This window comes from Nesoenas mayeri (assembly GCF_963082525.1).
Source record: "Nesoenas mayeri genome assembly, chromosome: 37".
NCBI classification, from domain to species: Eukaryota; Metazoa; Chordata; class Aves; order Columbiformes; family Columbidae; genus Nesoenas; species Nesoenas mayeri.
In genome coordinates this window covers 88,683-110,094 of record NC_137578.1, presented here as the reverse complement: position 1 = coordinate 110,094, position 21,412 = coordinate 88,683, and the positions used below count along the sequence as shown (strand labels likewise).

Below are 21,412 nucleotides of genomic sequence, written 5' to 3'. Positions count from 1 at the left end.
ATTAGCCAAATTCGGAGGGTCCAGCCCCGATTTACGCGGCGTCGGTGTCGCCAAAATGTTGCGGCGCGGGGGGAGCGCTGAGAGTTTGGTGTTGGCGGCGGGGAGGAAGATGATGGAGGCGCCGGTGCCGCAGTTGAGCGGATTGGCCGCGAAGCGCCGGGAGCGTCCGCTTGATGGGAAGACGCCGAAACCGCTAAAGGTGCCGGCGTTGGAGTTGGCGCCGCCGGGGATGGATGAGAAGGAAGCGGGCGAGCGATTTGGGGTGAAATTACCCAAATTCGGCGGCGTTTCGGTGAAGGAGAAACGAAGAGGCGAACAGGGGGATCCTGGTCGGTGCGTCAATGGTGAAGCTCAAGCCAAGATATGGCGGTGGGTGCCCAAAGTGGGGTTCGCTCCTCCGGAGCCGATTAAAGCCCGGCCTAAGGGGGGGTCCCCTGCTAAGCCGCGCTTCCCCGATGTTGAGATTTGCACCGAGGCGCCGGTGAGCCCCAAGTTGCATTTTGGGGGGCCGGGGACCCCCAAATTCCAGCTGCCCAAAGTGGTGCTGAGTCCCCAACCCTGCGAGTGGTGACGCGGCCGAGCGCGACAGCTTTTGGGGACCCCCTGAGGAAATGATGGGACCCCCAAAACCCTCTTGAACCTCCCCCCAAAAAACGGCCCCGGTTTGGCTTTGAAGCGTTTTTTGGGCCGTTTTGGCTGGTTTTTGGCATTAACTGGGGAAGGGGGGGACGCGCAACCCCCCGACCCTTCGGCTTTTGGCTCCATTGGAATAAAGGTTAACCCGCCCAAGAAATGAGCGCTGGGTGGCTCTGTGGGGTTTGGGGGGCTTAGGATGGGTTTTAAGGGGCTTAGGATGGGGTTTGGGGGTGTTAGGATGGGTTGGAGGCATTAGGAAGGGTTTGAAGGGGCTTAGGATGGGTTTGAAGGGGCTTAGGATGGGTTTGAAGGGGCTTAGGATGGGATTTGGGGGTGTTAGGATGGGTTGGAGGCATTAGGATGGGTTTTAAGGGGCTTAGGATGGGTTTGAAGGGGCTTAGAATGGGTTTTAAGGGGCTTAGGATGGGGTTTGGGGGGCTTAGGAAGGGGTTTGGGGGGCTTAGGATGGGTTTTAAGGTGCTTAGGATGGGTTTGAGGAGGCTTAGGATGGGTTTGGGGGGCTTAGGATGGGTTTGAAAGGGCTTAGGATGGGTTTGAAGGGGCTTAGGATGGGTTTAAGGGGGCTTAGGATGGGTTTAAGAGCCTTAGGCTGGTTTTAAGGGGGCTTAGGCTGGGTTTAAGAGCCTTAGGCTGGGTTTAAGAGCCTTAGGCTGGGTTTAAGGGGGCTTAGGCTGGGTTTTACGGGGCTTAGGATGGGTTTAAGAACCTTAGGATTAAGAGCCTTAGGCTGGGCTTAAGGGGGCTTAGGCTGGGTTTAAGGGGGCTTAGGCTGGGTTTAAGAGCCTTAGGCTGGGTTTAAGTGGGCTTAGGCTGGGTTTAAGAGCCTTAGGGGGGTTTGGGGGCTTTTAAGGGCCTTAAGCTGGGTTTTAAGGGGCTAAGGATGGGTTTAAGAGCCTTAGGATTAAGAGCCTTAGGCTGGGTTTAAGGGGGCTTAGGCTGAGTTTAAGGGTGCCTAAGATGGGTTTAAGTGCCTTAGGCTGGGTTTTACGGGGCTTAGGCTGGGTTTTACGGGGCTTAGGATGGGTTTAAGAGCCTTAGGCTGGGTTTAAGAGGGCTTAGGCTGGGTTTAAGTGCCTTAAGATTAAGAGCCTTAGGCTGAGTTTAAGGGGGCTTAGGATGGGATTAAGAGCCTTAGACTGGGTTTAAGGGGGCTTAGGCTGGGTTTAAGAGCCTTAGGATTAAGAGCCTTAGACTGGGTTTAAGGGGGCTTAGGCTGGGTTTAAGAGCCTTAGGGGTTTTGGGGGCTTTTAAGGGCCTTAAGCTGGGTTTTATGTGGCTTAGACTGGGTTTAAGAGCCTTAGGCCGGGCTTTGCGGCCCAAACCCCCAGCCCAGCCCAACACAACGTTCCATCCCGGCGACGCTGGAACCCTCATTCGTCCTGGAACCCCCCGCCCCGGGGTGCGCCGGCGCCACCATGGGGACGTTGGCTGCGGGCACCGAACGCTACAGCGTGGTGGCCACGGTCGGCAAAGGGACGTTTGGCGAGGTCGCCCGGGGCCGGCGCAGCAGCACGGGCGAGATGGTGGCCATCAAAATCCTGCGCAACGACGGGCACGGCGAACGCGCCGCCAAGAACGAGCTGCGCTTGCTCCGCGCCCTCCGCCGCGCCGGCGCCGACCGCGCGCACGTCGTGCGCTTCCTCGAGTCCTTCGGCGACGCTTCCCGCACCTACTTGGTCTTCGAGCTCCTCCAGCAAAACCTCTTCGACTTCCAGAAGAGAAACAACTTCACGCCGCTCCCCGTCCGGCACATCCGCACCATCGCCGCGCAGGTTTTGGCGGCGCTGGTGAAGCTCAAGGAGCTTTCTATCATCCACGCCGACATCAAGCCGGAGAACATCATGCTGGTTGACCACCCACGCTTCCCGTTCCGCGTCAAGCTCATCGATTTCGGCTCGGCCAGCGTCTTCGCCGACGTTCGCCACGTGGCGGAGCCGTACATGCAATCGCGCTTCTACCGCGCGCCGGAGATCCTGTTGGGTTTGCCGTTCGGCGAGAAGGTGGACGTGTGGTCGTTGGGTTGCGTCTTGGCCGAGCTCCACTTGGGTTGGCCGCTCTACCCCGGCGCCGACGAGCACGACCAGGTGCGCTACATCTGCTCCACGCTGGGCTTGCCGCGCGGCGAGCTGTTGAGCGCGGCGCGGAAGGCGCCGGCGTTCTTCCGGCGGGCGCCGGACCCCGCCGGCTCGTGGCAGCTCAAAGCGCCGGGCGACGAGCCGCGGGCCGAGAGGAGGAAATTCATCTTCTCCTCATTGGATCAGTTGGGCGCCGTCAACGCGAAACCGGCGCCGCCGCACGACCGCGAGGCACTGGCCGAGCGCCGCGACGTGTGCGCCATGGTGGAGCTGCTGAAGAGGATGCTGACATGGGGGTCACGCGAGCGCATCGGCGCCGGCGCCGCGCTCGGGCATCCCTTCGTCTCCCTGCAGCGGCTCGCCGGTGATTTCGAGGCCACCGCGTATTACCGGCTTTGCCGAGAGGATTTGAAGGCGTCCCGGTGCGGTGTTGGCGTCCAAAGCGTCGTGGAGAAGATGGAGGGGTTGAGGTTGAGTGAGGCGGATGGAGACGACGGGCGATGGGACGGTTGGCGAGCGGCGGCGCCGAGGGGACGCGGGATGTGGCACCGCGGAGGGGGCGGCGCGGAGGACGGAGCCAGATGGAGGCGCGTAGCAGCCGGTGGGAAGGTAGGACACGGGTGGCCCCAAATTATGGGTGCTCAGGGGCCCTTTGTCCCCAAATCTTGGGTGATTGGGGTCCCTGGTGTCCCCATGTCATGGGTGCTCGGGGACATTGGGTGCTCGGGGTCCCTGTGTCCACAAATCTTGGGTGCTTGGGGTCCCTAGTGTCCCTAAATCATGGGTGCTCAATGTCTCTGGTGTTCCCAAATCTTAGGTGCTCAATGCCCTGGTGTCCCCATGTCATGGGTGCTCAGGGACATTGGGTGCTCATTGTCCCTGGTGTCCCCAAATCTTGGGTGCTCAGTGTCCCTGGTCTCCCCATGTCATGGGTGCTCGGGGACATTGGGTGCTCGGGGTCCCTGTGTCCACAAATCTTGGGTGCTCGCTGTCCTGGTGTCCCCATGTCTTGGGTGCTCAGCGACATTGGGTGCTCGGGGTCCCTGATATCCCCAAATCTTGGGTGCTCGGGGTCCCTGGTGTCCCCACCTTATGGGTGCTCAATGTCCCTGCAATCCCCTAATCTTGGGTGCTCCGTGTCCCTGGTGTCCCCATGTCATGGGTGCTCAGGGACACTGGGTGCTCAGGGTCCCTGTATCCCTAAATCATGGGTGCTCAATGTCCCTGGTGTCCCCACATCTTGGGTGCTCAGTGTCCCTGGTGTCCCCACATCTTGGGTGATTGGGGTCCCTGGTGTCCCCATGTCATGGGTGCTCGGGGACATTGGGTGCTCGGGGTCCCTGTGTCCACAAATCTTGGGTGCTTGGGGTCCCTAGTGTCCCTAAATCATGGGTGCTCAATGTCTCTGGTGTTCCCAAATCTTAGGTGCTCAATGCCCTGGTGTCCCCATGTCATGGGTGCTCAGGGACATTGGGTGCTCAGTGTCCCTGGTGTCCCCAAATCTTGGGTGCTCAGTGTCCCTGGTCTCCCCATGTCATGGGTGCTCGGGGACATTGGGTGCTCGGGGTCCCTGTGTCCACAAATCTTGGGTGCTCGCTGTCCTGGTGTCCCCATGTCTTGGGTGCTCAGCGACATTGGGTGCTCGGGGTCCCTGATATCCCCAAATCTTGGGTGCTCAGGGACATTAGGTGCTCAGGGTCCCTGGTGTCCCCACCTTATGGGTGCTCAATGTCCCTGCAATCCCCTAATCTTGGGTGCTCCGTGTCCCTGGTGTCCCCATGTCATGGGTGCTCAGGGACACTGGGTGCTCGGGGTCCCTGTATCCCTAAATCATGGGTGCTCAATGTCCCTGGTGTCCCCACATCTTGGGTGCTCAATGTCCCTAGTGTCCCCAAATCTTGGGTGATTGGGGTCCCTGGTGTCCCCATGTCATGGGTGCTCGGGGACATTGGGTGCTCGGGGTCCCTGCGTCCCCAAATCTTGGGTGCTCGGGGTCTCCGTGTCCCCAAATCTTGGGTGCTTGGTGTCCCTGGTGTCCCCACCTTATGGGTGCTCAATGTCCCTGGTGTCCCCAAATCTTGGGTGTTCGGTGTCCCTGGTGTCCCCATGTCAAGGGTGCTCATGGCCATTGGGTGCTGGGGGTCCCTGTTCCCCCACCCACGGGTGCTCCTCCCCCGCAGAGCCCCCCGGTGCCACCGCGCGACCCCGACCCTCCCGGCGACCCCACGGGACCCACCTGGAACCCCCTCGGCATCACCAGCACCCGCATCCCGGCGCCGAATCCGCAGCACCGCTGAGGCCCCGGAACCCACCGGAACCCACCAAAACCCACCAAAAACCTTCCTCTTCCTCCCCTTCGCCGCCAAATCGCCGGCGGGGGACAACGTCGCCATGACGCGCTGCACCGGCCGCTCCGGCGCCGGTTAATAAACCATTTACCAACACTTTGGCGCAACTCTTTGCCGGGACGGCGTCGCCATCGTCCTCAACCCCTCCCCTCCGTGACCGCGGCGTAAAACGCACCGAAACATCATCATTTCCTCTCGTTTTTCTCTCTTTTTGGCCGGATTTGGCGCAACCGGCACTTACGGTTGGCGGGAGCCACAGACGTTCACCCAGCGCTCGGTGTCGCCGATGTCCACGCTGTAGCGGGAGCTCCAATCGCGCTCGAAAACACCGCGGAGCTGCTCGGTGACGGTGCCGCCGTCCCCCATTTGCTTCACCACCAACGCCGAACCCGCCGTCCGCTCGAAATAGTCGCCGGACCAGTTGGACGTGCCTATAAAATGGTGGTTTTTGGTGAAACATAATGAAACACCCACCCCGCCGCCAAATCCGCCATGATACCCACCGATATACGCCACGTTCTCCGTCACCATGTACTTGTTGTGGTTGACGCGGGCGTAGGGGATTCGCGCTTGCGCCGCGCTTGACGGCACCAGGAAAAGCCGCTGTGGTGAGGGGAAAATGGCGTCACGCACCAAAATAAGGCAGTGAGGGGGGTGGCGGGGTCGGCGCGGTACCCACCACCTCCACGGTGTAGCCGGTGCGGTTGTCGGCGAGGGCGGCGAGGGAGCGGAGGAAGGGGAACATGGAGGCGCGGCTGTGGCGCCAACAGCCCGCCAACAGGCGAACGGTGACGCCGCGTTCGAAGGCGGCGGCGCGGAGACGGGTGTCGATGGCCGGCCAGAATCTGCAGGGGGAATGGGAGAGAATGGGGGATCGAAATGGGCTCAGGGGGAAAATGGCGGTGGAATCAGCTCAAAAAATGGCGCCAAATCACCTCAGGGACAAAATGGCGCCAGAATCACCTCAGGGTCAAAATGGTGCCAAAATCACCTCAGGGCTCAAAATGACGCCAAATCACCTCAGGGCTCAAAATGGCGCCTGAATCACCTCAGGGTCAAAATGGTGCCAAATCACCTCAGGGCTCAAAATGGCGCCAGAATCACCTCAGGGTCAAAATGGCACCAAAATCACCTCAGGGCTCAAAATGGCACCAGAATCACCTCAGGGTCAAAATGGCGCCTGAATCACCTCAGGGCTCAAAATGGCGCCAGAATCGCCTCAGGGCTCAAAATGGCGCCAGAATCACCTCAGGGACAAAATGGCGGCAGAATCACCTCAGGGCTCAAAATGACACCAGAATCACCTCAAGGGTCAAAATGGCGCCAAATCACCTCAGTGTCAAAATGGCGCCTGAATCACCTCAGGGCTCAAAATGTCGCCAAATCGCCTCAGGGCTCAAAATGGCACCTGAATCACCTCAGGGACAAAATGGTGCCAAATCACCTCAGGGTCAAAATGGCCCCAAAATCACCTCAGGGACAAAATGGCGCCAGAATCACCTCAGGGACAAAATGGCGCCAGAATCACCTCAGGGGGCAAAATGGTGCCTGAATCATGTCATAAAAAGGCGCCACAATCACCTCAAAAAGTGGCGCTAAATCACCTTAGGGCCCAAAATGGCGCCAAGGACCCTTTGAGCCAATTGCTTATGGCGGGTTTACTGGGAGGATATTGCGAGAAACACCATCAAACCGTTAAATTTGCCAAATAACGGGGAGCACGAACCTTTCGGGGTGGGAGAACTCGGTGGTGGGGAGGTAACTCATGACGGCCACGTCGATGAACTTGGCGGCGGCGTCGATGACGCCAATGATGGCGGCGAGGTCGGCGGTGCGGCCGGCGGCGCAGAGAGGGGGCGGCGAGCTCTGCCGAAAACAAAACATCCATCTTTAATTAAATCGTGTCTATTTAACGCAAACCAAAGCGGTCGCGGCGAATATTCGGGGGGTGAGGGTCGGTTTGGGTGATTTATTGAGGAAAATGGCGTTTATATGGTTAAATGAGGCCTTTGAGGCCTATGTGAGGCTACAGGTCATCATGGCCGCCTGTTTTTTGGCGTTTATTGATTGAAAATGGGATTTATATGGTTAAATGAGGCCTTTGAGACCTACGTGAGGCTACGGGTCATCATGGCCGCCCGTTTTTTGGCGTTTATTGTTTAAAAATGGGGTTTATTCAGGTAAAATGGATATTTGAGCCCTATGTGAGGTCACAGGTCATCATGGCCGCCTGTTTTTTGGCGTTTATTGATTGAAAATGGGATTTATATGGTTAAATGAGGCCTTTGAGACCTACGTGAGGCTACGGGTCATCATGGCCGCCTGTTTTTTGGCGTTTATTGGTTAAAAATGGGGTTTATTCAGGTAAAATGGACATTTGAACCCTACATGAGGTCACAGGTCATCATGGCCGCCTGTTTTTTGGCGTTTATTGGTTAAAAATGGGGTTTATTCAGGTAAAATGGACCTTTGAGCCCTACGTGAGGCTACAGGTCATCATGGCCGCCTGTTTTTTTGGCGTTTATTGACTAAAAATAGGATTTATATGGTTAAATGAGGCCTTTGAGACCTACACAAAGCTACAGGTCATCACGGCCACCTGTGTTTTGGCGTTTATTGGTTAAAAATGGGGTTTATTCAAGCAAAATGAGACCGTTGAGACCTAAAGGAACCTACAGGTCATCATGGCCGCCTGTTTTTTGGCGTTTATTGATTGAAAATGGGATTTATACGGTTAAATGATGCCTTTGAGACCTACACAAAGCTACAGGTCATCATGGCCACCTGTTTTTTGGCGTTTATTGACTAAAAATGGGATTTATATGGTTAAATGAGGCCTTTGAGACCTACGTGAGGCTACGGGTCATCATGGCCGCCTGTTTTTTGGCGTTTATTGGTTAAAAATGGGGTTTATTCAGGTAAAATGGACATCTGAGCCCTACATGAGGTCACAGGTCATCATGGCCGCCTGTTTTTTGGCGTTTATTGATTGAAAATGGGATTTATTCAGGCAAAATGAGACCGTTGAGACCTAAAGGAAGCTACAGGTCATCATGGCCGCCTGTTTTTTGGCGTTTATTGACTAAAAATGGGATTTATACGGTTAAATGAGGCATTTGAGACCTACACAAAGCTACAGGTCATCATGGCCGCCTGTTTTTTGGCGTTTATTGGTTAAAAATGGGGTTTATTCAGGTAAAATGGACATTTGAGCCCTACATGAGGTCACAGGTCATCATGGCCGCCTGTTTTTTGGCGTTTATTGACTAAAAATGGGGTTTTTTGAGGTAAAATGCGACCGTAGAGGCCTACACAAAAGACACCTACAATCCAAGGCCTCCATTTTACCAAAACCCACCATAATTTCGGCGTAAATACGCCATATAGAAGCGTTTTGGTTGTTAGAGACTCCCGAGGTCGCCGAACCCAACTGTTAAGCTCGTTAAGTAATTAGCGGCGTTGCCAACGTCGATTGGCCGAAGGGCGGCGATGGCGGCCATACCGACAAGAAGACGGCGGCGCGGGTGCCGTTGAGCGTCAGCGCCAGCGGCGTCTCGGCGTTGAAGGCGGTGGAGTAGTTGGCCGGCCATGGCACCGGGACGGTGGCGCCGGGGACGCCCAGCGCCCAATAGGCCTCGAAGATTTTGCCCAGGTCTTCGGCCAAGCAGCTGCAGTTGTAGACGGCGGCGCCGAGTTCCTTCACCTGTGGAAACGCGGCGTCGGGACCCGTTTTGTGGCACGCGATGGGGTTGGGGGCGTTTGGTGCCATTTTGGGGCCGTTTGGAGCCATTTTGGAACCATTTTGGGGCCATTCGGCACAGTTTTGGGGACGTTCGGTGCCATTTTGGGGCCGTTCGGCGCCATTTGGAGCCGTTTTGGGACCCATCTGGTGCCATTTTGGGGCCGTTTGGTGCCCTTTTGGGGCCATTCTGAACCATTTTGGGGGCATTTGGAGCCATCTTGTGGCCATTAGGCACGATTTTGGGGCTACTTGGAGCCGTTAGGCGCCATTTTGGGACTGTTTGGCACCATTTTGGGGCCTTTTTGGGGCTATTTGGAGCCATTTTGGGGCTGTTCAGCGCCATTTCGGGGCCATTTGGAGCCATTTTGGGACCCACCTGGTGCCATTTTGGGGCTGTTTGGTGCCATTTTGGGCCCATTCTGAGCCATTTTGGGGCCATTTTGGGGCTGTTCAGGGGCCATTTTGGAACAATATGGAGCCATTTTGGGGCCATTCTGAACCATTTTGGGGGCATTCGGCTCCATTTTGGGACCATTTGGAGCCATTTTGGGGCCATTGGGTGCCATTTTGGGACCCTTTTGTGCCATTTTGGGGCTGTTCGGCGCCATTTTGGAGCCATTTGGAGCCATTCAGCGCCATTTTGGGGCCATTTGGTGCCGTTTTGAGGCAATTAGGCACCACTTTGGGACCATTCGGCGCCATTTTGGGACCACTTGGCGCCATTTTGGGGCCATTTGGCGCCATTTTGGGGCCATTCAGAGCCATTTTGGGGCCACTTGGCGCCATTTTGGGACCATTTGGCGCCATTTGGGGGCCATTTTGAGGCCATTCGGCGCCATTTGGGGGCCATTTGACGCCATTTTGGAGCCGTTCGGCGCCACTCGGCGCCATTTTGGGACCATTTGGCGCCATTTTGAGCCCATTTGGCGCCATTTTCCCTCAACCCACCCCTTCCTCTCACCTGCGTCAACGATCTCCAGTCCATATTGGCGCTCCCCACGTAGAAATGCGCGCCGTCCACCAGCCAGAACTTGGTGTGCAGCACCCCGCCGGTGAGCCGCGGCATGTCCACCACCCGCACCGCCGCACCTGTGCCACCAAAACACACATTTCCCGCCCTCAAAACACTCCCAAAAACCCCAATTCCGGCAGTTTTAGCATCGCTCACCGCTCCGCTCCAACGCTTCGAGGTCGCTCAACGGGAACTTCTTCGACGGGCGGCTCACGGCGATGCGGACGGCGACGCCGCGTTGGGGCAAGCCCATGAGCTCCTTTAGGATTTGTTCACCCTGGAGCGGCAAAAAGGCGGCGGGATGATTCAAAATGGCACCAAAACGGTGGTGCAATGAGTAGAAATGGCGCCAAAACGGTGGCGCAATGATTGGAAATGGTGCCAAAACGGTGGCGGGATGATTTGAAATGGTGCCAAAACGGCAGCAGGATGATTCAAAATGGCGCCAAAACGGCGGCGGGGTGACGAAAAATGGCGCCAAAACGGCGGCGGGGTGACGAAAAATGGCACCAAAACGGTGGTGGGATGATTCAAAATGGTGCCAAAATGGCAGCACAATGAGTAGAAACGGCGCCAAAACGGTGGCGCAATGATTAGAAATGGCGCCAAAACGGTGGCGGGATGATTTGAAATGGCGCCAAAACGGCAGCAGGATGATTCAAAATGGCACCAAAACGGCGGCGGGATGACTAAAAATGGCGCCAAAATGGCGGCGCGATGACTAAAAATGGCGCCAAAATGGTGGTGGAGTGATTAGAAATGGCACCAAAAAAGCGGCAAGTTGATTCGAAATGGCGCCAAAACGGTGGTGGGATGACTAGAAATGGCGCCAAAATGGCGGCAGGATGACTAAAAATGGCACCAAAATGGTGGCGGGATGATTTGAAATGGCACCAAAACGGCAGCGCCATGACTCAAAATGGCGCCAAAACGGCGGCGGGATGATTAGAAATGGCACCAAAATGGTGGCGGGGTGATTCGAAATGGCGCCAAAACGGTGGCGAGGTGATTCAAAATGGCGCCAAAACGGTGGCGGGATGATTCGAAATGGCGCCAAAATGGTGGCGGAATGACTAAAAATGGCGCCAAAACGGTGGCGGGATGATTTAAAAATGGCGCCAAAACGGTAGTGGGATGATTAGAAATGGCGCCAAAATGGTGGCGCGATGATTCAAAATGGCACCAAAACGGTGGCGCCATGACTGAAAATGGCGCCAAAATGGTGGCGGGTTGATTCAGAATGGTGCCAAAACGGCGGCAGAATGACTAAAAATGGCGCCAAAATGGTGGTGGGATGATTTGAAATGGCGCCAAAACGGCAGCGCAATGATTAGAAATGGCGCCAAAACGGTGGCGGGATGATTTGAAATGGCGCCAAAACGGCAGTAGGATGATTCAAAATGGCGCCAAAACGGTGGTGGGATGATTTGAAATGGCGCCAAAACGGCAGCGCAATGATTCGAAATGGCGCCAAAACGGTGGCGGGATGATTCGAACTGGCGCCAAAATGGTGGCGGGATGATTCGAAATGGCGCCAAAACGGTGGCAGGAGGACTTTAAAATGGCGCCAAAACGGTGGCAGGAGGACTTTAAAATGGCGCCAAAACAGTGGTGGGATGATTCGAAATGACGCCAAAATGGTGGCGGGATGATTAGAAATGGCGCCAAAAAGGTGGCGCCATGACTCAAAATGGCGCCAAAACGGCGGCGGGATGATTCAAAATGGCGCCAAAACGGCAGAGGAGTGATTAGAAATGGCGCCAAAAAAGCGGCAAGGTGATTCAAAATGGCGCCAAAACGGTGGCGAGTTGACTAAAAATGGCGTCAAAACAGCGGCGGGAAGATTCAAAATGGCGCCCAAACGGCGGTTAGAACCGGTTTTAAGCCACAAACCTGCGCAGCCGAGGGTTCGTGCGTCCCCGTGTCCTCGTTGGTCAAGGTCCAGTAGAAGGAGGCGATGTCCAGGCTGCGGGTGGCGGCGGCCATCATGTTCATCCACGTGGCGAAGGTGGTGGGATTCGGCGCGAATTCGGCGCCGAATGTCATCCCTTCCGGAATGCTCTCGGCCAGGACGGCGCTGAGGGGACAATATGGTGACAAAGGGACCGCTGGGGGCGTCATGGCGGCCCCAATGAGCGTGACTCACCGGCACGTGTCACCGCAGGACGTGGCGGCGTTGGCGTCACCGGAGTGGTGGCCAATGGTGACGATGGTGACGATGAGGAGCGACAGGCGGCCATGGGGCTGCGGCAACAAATTAACACGTTAATTAGTTGAGAGGGTTGGAAATGACCCCAAAGTGCATAAATTAATGAATTTATGAGGTAAAGTTACCCCAAAAATAAGGGATTAATTAATTTAGGGGATTTAAAGGCCCCCAAAATGAAGGGATTAATTAATTTATGAGGTAAAGATACCCCCAAATTCAGGGATTAATTAATTTATAAGAATTAAAAGCCCCCAAAATGAAGGGATTAATTAATTTATGAGGTAAAGTTACCCCCAAATTAAGGGATTAATTAATTTATAAGAATTAAAAGCCCCCAAAATGAAGGGATTAATTAATTTATGAGGTAAAGTTACCCCCAAATTAAGGGATTAAATAATTTATAAGAATTAAACACCCCCAAAATGGAGGAATTAATGAATTTATGAGGTAAAGTTACCCCCGAATTAAGGGATTAAATAATTTATAAGAATTAAACACCCCCAAAATAGAGGAATTAATAAATTTATGAGGTAAAGTTACCCCCAAATTCAGGGATTAATTAATTTAGGGGATTTAATGATCCCCAAAATGAAGGCATTAATTAATTTATGAGATAAAGTTACCCCCAAATTAAGAGATTAATTAATTTAGGGGACTTAAAGCCACCCCAAGTTAAGAAATGAGTTAATATACAGATGTAAAGTGACCCAAAATGCAGGGATTAATTAATTTGGGGGTGTCCCAGTTTGGAATATGGAGGTTTTGGGGGTGCTGGATTGACCCAGTTTGGGGGTTTTGGGGTGTCCCAGTTTGGAATATGGAGGTTTTTGGGGTGCTGGATTAACCCAGTTTGGGTTTTGGGGTGTCCCAGTTTGGAATATGGAGGTTTTTGGGGTGCTGGATTGACCCAGTTTGGTTTTGGGGGTGTCCCAGTTTGGAATATGGAGATTTTGGGGGTGCTGGATTGACCCAGTTTGGGGGTTTTGGGGTGTCCCAGTTTGGAATATGGAGGTTTTGGGGGTGCTGGATTGACCCAGTTTGGGTGTTTTGGGGTGTCCCAGTTTGGAATATGGAGGTTTTGGGGGTGCTGGATTGACCCAGTTTGGGGGTTTTGGGGTGTCCCAGTTTGGAATATGGAGGTTTTGGGGGTGCTGGATTAACCCAGTTTGGGTTTTGGGGTGTCCCAGTTTGGAATATGGAGGTTTTGGGGTGCTAGAGTGTCCCAGTTTGGGGTTTTGGGGTGTCCCAGTTTGGAATATGGAGGTTTTGGGGGTGCTGAATTGACCCAGTTTGGTTTTTGGGGTGTCCCAGTTTGGAATATGGGGGTTTTTGGGGTGCTGGATTGACCCAGTTTGGGGGTTTTGGGGTGTCCCAGTTTGGAATATGGAGGTTTTGGGGGTGCTGGATTAACCCAGTTTGGGTTTTGGGGTGTCCCAGTTTGGAATATGGAGGTTTTGGGGGTGCTGGATTGACCCAGTTTGTTTTTTGGGGTGTCCCAGTTTCAAATATGGAGGTTTTGGGGGTGCTGGATTGACCCAGTTTGTTTTTTGGGGTGTCCCAGTTTCAAATATGGAGGTCTTGGGGGTGCTGGATTGACCCAGTTTGGGGGTTTTGGGGTGTCCCAGTTTGGAATATGGGGGTTTTTGGGGTGCTGAATTGACTCATTTTGGGTTTTGGGGTGTCCCAATTTGGGATTTGGGGGTTTTTGGGGTGCTGGATTGACCCAGTTTGGGGGTTTTGGGGTGTCCCAGTTTGGGTTTTGGGGGGTTTTGGGGTGCTGGGGGGGGCAGGGAGCTCTGGGTGCCCCAGTTTGGGATATGGGGGGGGTTGGGGTGCTGGGGTGCCCCAGTTTGGGTTTTGGGGTGTCCCAGTTTGGAATATGGAGGTTTTGGGGTGCTGAGGTGCCCCAGTTTGGGGTTTGGGGGGTTTTGGGGTACCCCAGTCCCGGTTTGGGTGCCCTTACCAGTCTGTAGGTGCCGTGGGGCTCCATCCCGGCGCGACGCTGGAACACAAAGGCCGTGGACACGTCCAGGGCCCGGTTTAGAGCCAGTTTAGGGCCGGGTTTAAGGCCAGGTCGGGTTTAATCCCCCCCCATAGCTGTTCCCAGCGCGTCCCTCTGGGCGGCGCTCTCGGTCCTCCAAGCGCTCTATGGTCATCTCCCCCTTCCCCCTATGGTTGCGGGCGCTGCCTAGAGCGCCCCCCCTTCAACCCCTCACCGCCCCGGAGGCTCGCTGGGGTGAGGTCACTTCCGGAGATGTGCTTCCGGTCGGGCCGGGCCCGGCGGGCCGGTAGCGGCGGGATGGGGCGCGGGGAGGTGAGAATGGGGCTGTGGGGTTAAATGGGGCAGGATGAGGGGGGGTGTGGGGCTAAATGGGGGGCAGGAGGGTCTATGGGGAAAGGGGAGGAATGGGGTGAGGATGTGGGGCGGGATATGGGGGTGTGGGGTGAGAAGGGGGGAGCGGGAGGATCTATGGGGCAGGAGGGTCTATGGGGAGAAGGGGAGAAGCTCCTGTGGGTCCCAGCGGCCGTTTCCCGCCCCCCCCAGGCAGCTCCCGGTGCCCCCGCGTAGCCCCGGCCCCATGGCGTCCGTCACCATGGGTGAGTGACACCCCCCAAATGTCCTTCAGATCCCCCCAAATCTCACCCTGTTCCCCCCTCAAATTCGCCCTAAATTCCTCCAAATCCTCCTCCAAATCCCCCCCCAAATTCCCCCACAAATCTCCCCCACAAAACCCTCCAAATCTTCCCCCAAATTCCTTTCAAATCCCTCACAAAACCCCCCAAATCTCCTCCCATATCCCCCCCCAAATTCCCTTCAAATCCCCCAAATCTCCCCCACAAATTCCCCCCAAATCTCCCCCCAAATTCCCTTCAAATCCCCCAAATCTTCCCCCCAAATCTCCCCCCAATTCCTTCAAATCCCTCACAAAACCCTCACATCCCCCCCCCCACACCCCCATTCCCCCCCACATCCCCCCACATCCCTCCCCCCGATCTTCCCCCATCTCCCCCCCAAATTCCCTTCAAATCCCCCAAATCTCCCCCACAAATTCCCCCCAAATCTCCCCCCATATCCCCCCCAAATTCCTTCAAATCCCCCCCAAACACCTCAAATTTCCTTCAAATCCCCCCCACATCCCCTCCCCACATCCCCTCCCCACATCCCCTCCCCACATCCCCTCCCCACATCCCCTCCCCACATCCCCCCCCCACATCCCCCCCCCACATCCCCCCAAATTCCCTTCAAAACCCCCACATCCCCCCCCCACATCTCCCCCCTCCACATACCCCCCCACATCCCCCCAAATTCCCTTCAAACCCCCTCATCTCCCCCCCACATCCCCCCCCACATCTCCCCCCCCACATTCCCCCCCCACATCCCCCCCCACACATTCCCCCCCCACATCCCCCCCCACATCCCCCCCCCATATCCCCCCAAACCCTCCAAATTCCCTTCAAATCCCCCCAAACCCCTCAAATTTCCTTCAAATCCCCCCACATCCCCCCCCCACATCCCCCCCACATCCCCCCCCACATCCCCCCCCACATCCCCCCCCCACATCCCCCCCCCACATCCCCCCCCACATCCCCCCCCCCACATCCCCCCCCCCACATCCCCCCCCCACATCCCCCCCCCCACATCCCCCCCCCACATCCCCCCCCCACATCCCCCCCCCCACATCCCCCCCCACATCCCCCCCCACATCCCCCCCCCCACATCCCCCCCCCCACATCCCCCCCCCACATCCCCCCCCCACATCCCCCCCCCACATCCCCCCCCACATCCCCCCCCCACATCCCCCCCCCACATCCCCCCCCCACATCCCCCCCCCCACATCCCCCCCCACATCCCCCCCCCACATCCCCCCCCCACATCCCCCCAAATTCCCTTCAAAACCCCTAAATCCCCCCCACATCCCCCACCACATCCCCCCCCATATCCCCCCAAACCCCCCAAATTCCCTTCAAATCCCCACGTCCCCCCCCCACGTCCCCCCCCCACGTCCCCCCCCCACATCCTCCCCCCCCACATCCTCCCCCCCACATCCCCCCACACCATCCCCGCCACACACACATCTTCCCCCCCACATCCCCCCCACAACCCCCCCCACATCTCCCCCACATCCCCCCCCACAACATCCCCCCAAATTCCCTTCAAATGCCTCACAAAACCCTCACGTCCCCCCTACAACGTCCCCCCCCACGTCCCCCCCCCACATCCCCTCCATTCCCCCCCCACATCCCCCCCTTACATCCCCCCCCCATCTCCCCCCACATCCCCCCCATCTCATCTCCCCCCACATCCCCCCCATCTCATCTCCCCCCACATCCCCCCCATCTCATCTCCCCCCATATCCCCCCCATCTCATCTCCCCCCATATCCCCCCCATCTCATCTTCCCCCCCGCACCCCCCCATCTCATCTCCCCCCCCCATCTCCCCCCCCCATCTCCCCCATCTTCCCCCCATATCCCCCCAAATTCTTCAAATCCCCCAAGTTCTCCCCAAATTTTACCCCATTTTCCCCCCATTTCCCCCCCAGTGACCCAACCCCCCCCCCAACTTTCCTTTATTTCCCATTTTCCCTCTTTTTCTCCCCATTTTCAGCCACGTCCGAGTGGATCCAGTTTTTCAAGGAAGCCGGGATCCCGCCGGGTCCTGCCGTCAACTACGCCGTCATGTTCGTGGACAACAGGTTTTTACCTCATTTTGCCTTTTTTATGACTAAAAAGTTGCTCATTTTTCTTTTATTTCACATTAAATCCATCCCCACACTCATTTTTTACCTTTTTATCATCAAAAACCCGCGTTTTTGTTCCTTATTTATATATTTATGGCTCTTTTTATGAGGGCGACGCTGGTGGCGTTGGCGACATCGCTACGCGTCTCTCTTGGGGTTTTAATTAATCGCGGGGGTTAATTAGGATTAATTAAGGGACTAGATCATTAATCCATGTGTTTTCTTTCTTCTCAGGATTCAGAAAACCATGTTGTTGGATTTAAACAAGGAAATTATGAACGAATTGGGCATCACGGTGGTGGGCGATATCATCGCCATCCTCAAACACGCCAAGGTCGTCTACCGGCAGGTGCGGGAAAGGGTTAATTAGCCAGGAGTTAATTAGGGGACATCAGGGTTCAAAATGGCGCCAGAATCGTCTCAAGGGTCAAAATGGCGCCAGAATCGTCTCAAGGGTCAAAATGGCGCCAGAATCGTCTCAAGGGTCAAAATGGCGCCAGAATCACCTCAAGGGTCAAAATGGCGCCTGAATCACCTCAGGGTCAAAATGGTGCCAGAATCACCTCAGGAATCAAAATGGCAGCTCCAAGGGCACCGATTTGGGGAGTTTTAGTCTCTATTTCACGATATAATGGAAGAAAATGTACAAAAAGTGACTAATGTGGAATTATCGATAAACAGGGCGACCCCCAAACTGCCTCAAAATGGCGGCGCCTGAATCACCTCAGGGCTCAAAATGGCGCCAGAATCACCTCAAGGGTCAAAATGGCGCCAAGAATCACCTCAGGGCTCAAAATGGCACCAAAATCACCACAATGAATTGTCACAAAACCCCAATTTTGGCCATTTTTTCCCCTCAGGAGATGTGCAAAGCAGCCACGGAATCCCTCGCCCCCGTCTCGCCGCGGTTCAACCGGATGTTCGCCGCAACGCCACCAGCGGTGAGCGCGCGGGGGTGCGTGTGAGCTCCACCCCCCTCGTTTAATTAACGAGGCGCCTTAATTAGCTTAACGCAGCGTTTTCCCGCCGTTCCGCAGCCGCCAGCCGCATGATCGCCAACAGCCTGAGGCGCGAGTCGCCACCCGCCCCCCAAAACCCGCCCCGCGCCTCCAAAATCTCCATCACTGTCTCCAACAAACACGCCAGAGCAGGTAATGAGACACATTCCCCAAAAAATAAAGGTTTTAACCTTTTAATTTCACTTTAAACGCTCCATCCTGGGTCATTTTGCCCCGTTTTGGCGCCAAAATTGGGTTGGTTTCGCTTTTGTTTCACGTTGAGTCGCCCGCTCTGGTCATTTTGTCGCTTTTTATGACTAAAATGTTGATTGTTTTCCCTTTTATTTCTCATTAAATCCCACCCTCCACTTATTTTTTCCCATTTTAAGACCAAAAAGTTGTGGTTTTTTGTTTAATTTCCCATTAAATACCTTTTCTGGTCATTTGTCCCCTTTTAATTCGCCATTAAACTCCCCATCCAGCTCATTTTCTCCCTTTTTATGACTAAAAAGTTGGTTTTTTCCCTTTTATTTTGCATTAAATCCCTCCCTTAAATCATCTTTTCCCATTTTATTACCAAAAAGATGTTTTATTCCATTTTATTTCCCATTTAATACCCCTTAGTCATTTTCCCCTTTTAATTCGCCATTAAACTCCCCATCCAGCTCATTTTTATCCCTATTTATGACTAAAAAGTTGATCGTTTTCCCTTTTATTTCCCATTAAATCCCACCCTCCACTCATTTTTTCCCATTTTATGGCCAAGAAGTTGTTTTATTCTATTTTATTTCCTTTTTAAACAAATAACACAACATTTTACCGCAGAATTTACACCCAAACACACCCGGGGGGTGAATTTATGACAGAAAACCACTTTAAATCACAAAAAAGCCACATTTTTAGTCACAATTCTGCACCAAACAACAGGAACAAGTCGCGCGGAGGGTGAATTTAGTCCAAAAAAGAGCTTTTTTGGTCAATTTTTGGTCATTTTGGTCATTTTTACACGTTTATGCGACTCCCATCCCACAACATTTTACCTCAGAATTTACACCCAAACGCACCCAGGGGGGGTGAATTTATGACAGAAAAACCGCTTTAAATCACAAAAAAAGCTACTTTTTTAGTCACAATTCTGCACCAAACAACAGGAACAGGGTGAATTTAGTCCAAAAAAGAGCTTTTTTGGTCATTTTTGGTCATTTTTTGGTCGTTTTCACAGGTTTATGCGACTCGGCGGACGGATATTCGTCGGTTCCGGTGAAACGCCGGCGGGTGACGGCGGAAATGGAGGGAAAATACATCATTAACATGCCAAGGGCACGACGCCGCGCACCAAGAAGATCCTCGAGCAACAAGCGGCCAAAGGTCTAAATCATTCATTAATTAACCTTCCAAACCCTCAACTTAACGAACCGCAACGTGCGTTTTCACCCCCCGCCTAAAAATTTATGAGTTTGGCGATGAGATTTGATCACCAAACGCCTTTTTGAAGGGGAGGACGAGGGGGATGTGGTGCGGATACGTCATTTTTCGTTCCTTGAGGAGATTTCTCCTCAAAATGTCATTAATTTGGTTAATTAAAACAGGTTTGCAGAGGACGTCGGTGTTTGAGCGGCTGGGCGCCGAGGCCAAAGCCGACACCACGACGGGAGCGAAGGTGAGGCACCAAAACCCTTCAAATAACCACAAAAATAGATCATGGAGGTTCTTTGGGGCTTCCAGGATGGTTTTTGGGTCCTCCAGAAGGTTCTTTGGGTCCTCCAGGATGGTTTTTGGGTCCTCCAGGATGTTTCTGGTGCCCCCAAAAGGTTCTTTGGGTCCTCCAGAAGGTTCTTTGGGTCCTCCAGGATGGTTTTTGAGGCCTCCTGGAGGATTTTTGGGTCCTCCAGGATGTTTTTTGGGTCCTCCAGGATGTTTTTCGATGCCTCCTGGATGTTTTTTGGTACCCCCAAGAGGTTCTTTGGTCCTCCAGGATGTTTTTTGGGTCCTTCAGGATGTTTTTTGGTGCCTCCAGGAGCTTTTTTGGGTCCTCCAGGATGGTTTTTGGGTCCCTCAGGATGTTTTTTGGATCCTCCAGGATGTTTTTTGGTGCCCCCAAGAGGTTCTTTGGGTCTTCCAGGATGTTTTTTGGTGCCTCCTGGATGTTTTTTGGTGCCTCCAGGAGGTATTTTGGGTCCTCCAGGATGTTTTTTGGTGCCCCCAAGAGGTTCTTTGGGTCCTCCAGGATGGTTTTTGGGTCCTCCAGGATGTTTTTTGGTGCCTCCTGGATGTTTTTTGGGTCCTCCAGAAGGTTCTTTGGGTCCTCCAGGAGCTTTTTTGGAGCCTCCAGAAGGTTCTTTGGAGCCTCCAGGATGTTTTTTGGTGTCCCCAAGAGGTTCTTTGGGTCCTCCAGGATGGTTTTTGGGTCCTCCAGGATGTTTTTTGGTGCATCCAGGAGGATTTTGGGTCCTCAAGGAGGTTTTTTTGGGCTGTCCAGGAGGATTTTTGGGGGGATCCAGGAGCTTTTTGGAGCATCATGGCGGTTTCTCCCTATCTGTCCCCAGCCCACCGGGGTGTTCAGCCGACTTGGCGCCACGTTACCGCCCGACGCCGCCGAACCCGCCGACAGCGACGACGACTGTTCCGTCCTCCAATACGCCGGCGTCTTAAAGAAACCCCCGAAACGCCCCCAAACACCCAGCGCCGAACCGGGAGGGCCCGTCAAGGCCAAAGCCACCAGTTCCCAAGCCAAAACCGCCCCCTTCGCTACCAAAACCCGGCACCTCGCGCCAAAATCGCCCCCGAAATTGCAACCGCGGGACGACGATGTCACCAGCACGAAGGATAAACCGCCCCCCGAATTTCGGGTGACCATTAAACGGACCTGGGGGAGCGCGAAGGTGACGAGCACCAGCGATGGCCCCGGCGCCCGCATGGACGACGCCGGCACCATCAGCGTCTTCCAGCGCCTGGGGAGGAAGACGGAGTAACCGGCGCCATGTTGGCCATGGCACGGTGGGTTTGGCCTCATCTTGACACCTTTTTGGCCTCATCCTGACACTTTTTGGCCTCATCCCAAGACATTTTTGCCTCATTCTGATGGAATTTTTGGCCTCATCCCGACACTTTTTGGCCTCATCCCGACATAATTTCGCCTCATCCCAACATTTTTTTGCCCCATCCCAATATATTTCACCTCATCCCAACAGATTTTGGCCTCATCCCGACACTTTTTGGCCTCATCCCGATGTTTTTTGCTTCATCCCAACACTTATTTGCTTCATCCCAACAATTTTCACCTCATCCCAAGACATTTTTTGCCTCATCCCGACTGTTTTTTGCCTCATCCCAACAGTTTTCTCCTCATCCCGACACTTTTTTGCCTCATCCCAATATATTTCACCTCATCCCGACGACTTTTTGCCTCATCCCAACTATTTTTTGGCCTCATCCCAATATATTTCACCTCATCCCAAGACATTTTTGCCTCATCCCAACGTTTTTTTGCCCCATCCCAATATATTTCACCTCATCCCGACACTTTTTTGCCTCATCCCGACGACTTTTTACCTCATCCCAACTGTTTTTTGCTTCATCCTGATATATTTCACCTCATCCCGACGTATTTTTGCCTCATCCCAACACTTAT

The 21,412-nt window shown here is 54.5% G+C and overlaps 4 protein-coding genes across 4 annotated transcripts in view; 3 read left to right on the top strand and 1 right to left on the bottom strand.

Annotated features, from left to right (window-relative positions):
- Positions 1 to 2,072: 2,072 nt before the first annotated feature.
- On the top strand, positions 2,073 to 5,029 carry HIPK4 (homeodomain interacting protein kinase 4; the record flags this gene model as incomplete). The annotated part of the gene is made up of 2 exons (XM_080361699.1): positions 2,073 to 3,341; positions 4,913 to 5,029. The coding sequence occupies 2 exons, from the start codon at positions 2,073 to 2,075 to the stop codon at positions 5,027 to 5,029; spliced, it is 1,386 nt and encodes a 461-aa protein (XP_080217825.1).
- Positions 5,030 to 5,311: 282 nt separating this feature from the next.
- Positions 5,312 to 14,215, bottom strand: PLD3 (phospholipase D family member 3). Its single transcript, XM_080361722.1, has 10 exons — positions 14,007 to 14,215; positions 11,981 to 12,078; positions 11,728 to 11,911; positions 9,991 to 10,111; positions 9,784 to 9,911; positions 8,583 to 8,783; positions 6,807 to 6,946; positions 5,760 to 5,925; positions 5,584 to 5,683; positions 5,312 to 5,511 (listed from the first exon to the last, which is right to left on the bottom strand). Exons 1-10 carry the CDS (start codon positions 14,031 to 14,033, stop codon positions 5,318 to 5,320), a joined length of 1,359 nt encoding a protein of 452 aa, XP_080217848.1. The 5' UTR covers positions 14,034 to 14,215; the 3' UTR covers positions 5,312 to 5,317.
- A 96-nt stretch (positions 14,216 to 14,311) lies between these two features.
- Positions 14,312 to 20,779, top strand: LOC308051343 (uncharacterized protein C19orf47-like). The gene is given in 11 exon segments (XM_080361720.1): positions 14,312 to 14,357; positions 14,589 to 14,641; positions 16,651 to 16,738; positions 17,018 to 17,132; positions 17,644 to 17,686; positions 17,689 to 17,724; positions 17,821 to 17,934; positions 19,004 to 19,096; positions 19,099 to 19,149; positions 19,371 to 19,441; positions 20,328 to 20,779. Coding segments are annotated over 10 exon segments (1,056 nt in total). The 5' UTR covers positions 14,312 to 14,357; positions 14,589 to 14,622; the 3' UTR covers positions 20,754 to 20,779.
- The window catches only part of LOC308051324 (uncharacterized protein C19orf47-like), a gene marked incomplete at its 5' end in the record, with an annotated part of 3,804 nt that continues 3,153 nt past the window's right edge, over positions 20,762 to 21,412 (top strand). Inside the window, one exon of the mRNA XM_080361698.1 lies at positions 20,762 to 20,782. Coding sequence (XP_080217824.1) covers positions 20,762 to 20,782 — 21 coding nt within the window. The remainder of the gene's footprint in view (positions 20,783 to 21,412) is intronic.

Bases quoted from the DNA above. Each gene is read 5' to 3' on its own strand.
- PLD3 (XM_080361722.1), bottom strand. From the start codon at position 14,033: ATGGAGCCCCACGGCACCTACAGACTG. The intron at 9,912-9,990 runs GTGAGCGATGCT...TTGGTGGCACAG, and splicing joins CGAAGCGTTGGAGCGGAGCG to GTGCGGCGGTGCGGGTGGTG. The intron at 8,784-9,783 runs GTGAGAGGAAGG...GCGTTTCCACAG, and splicing joins ACTGGAGATCGTTGACGCAG to GTGAAGGAACTCGGCGCCGC.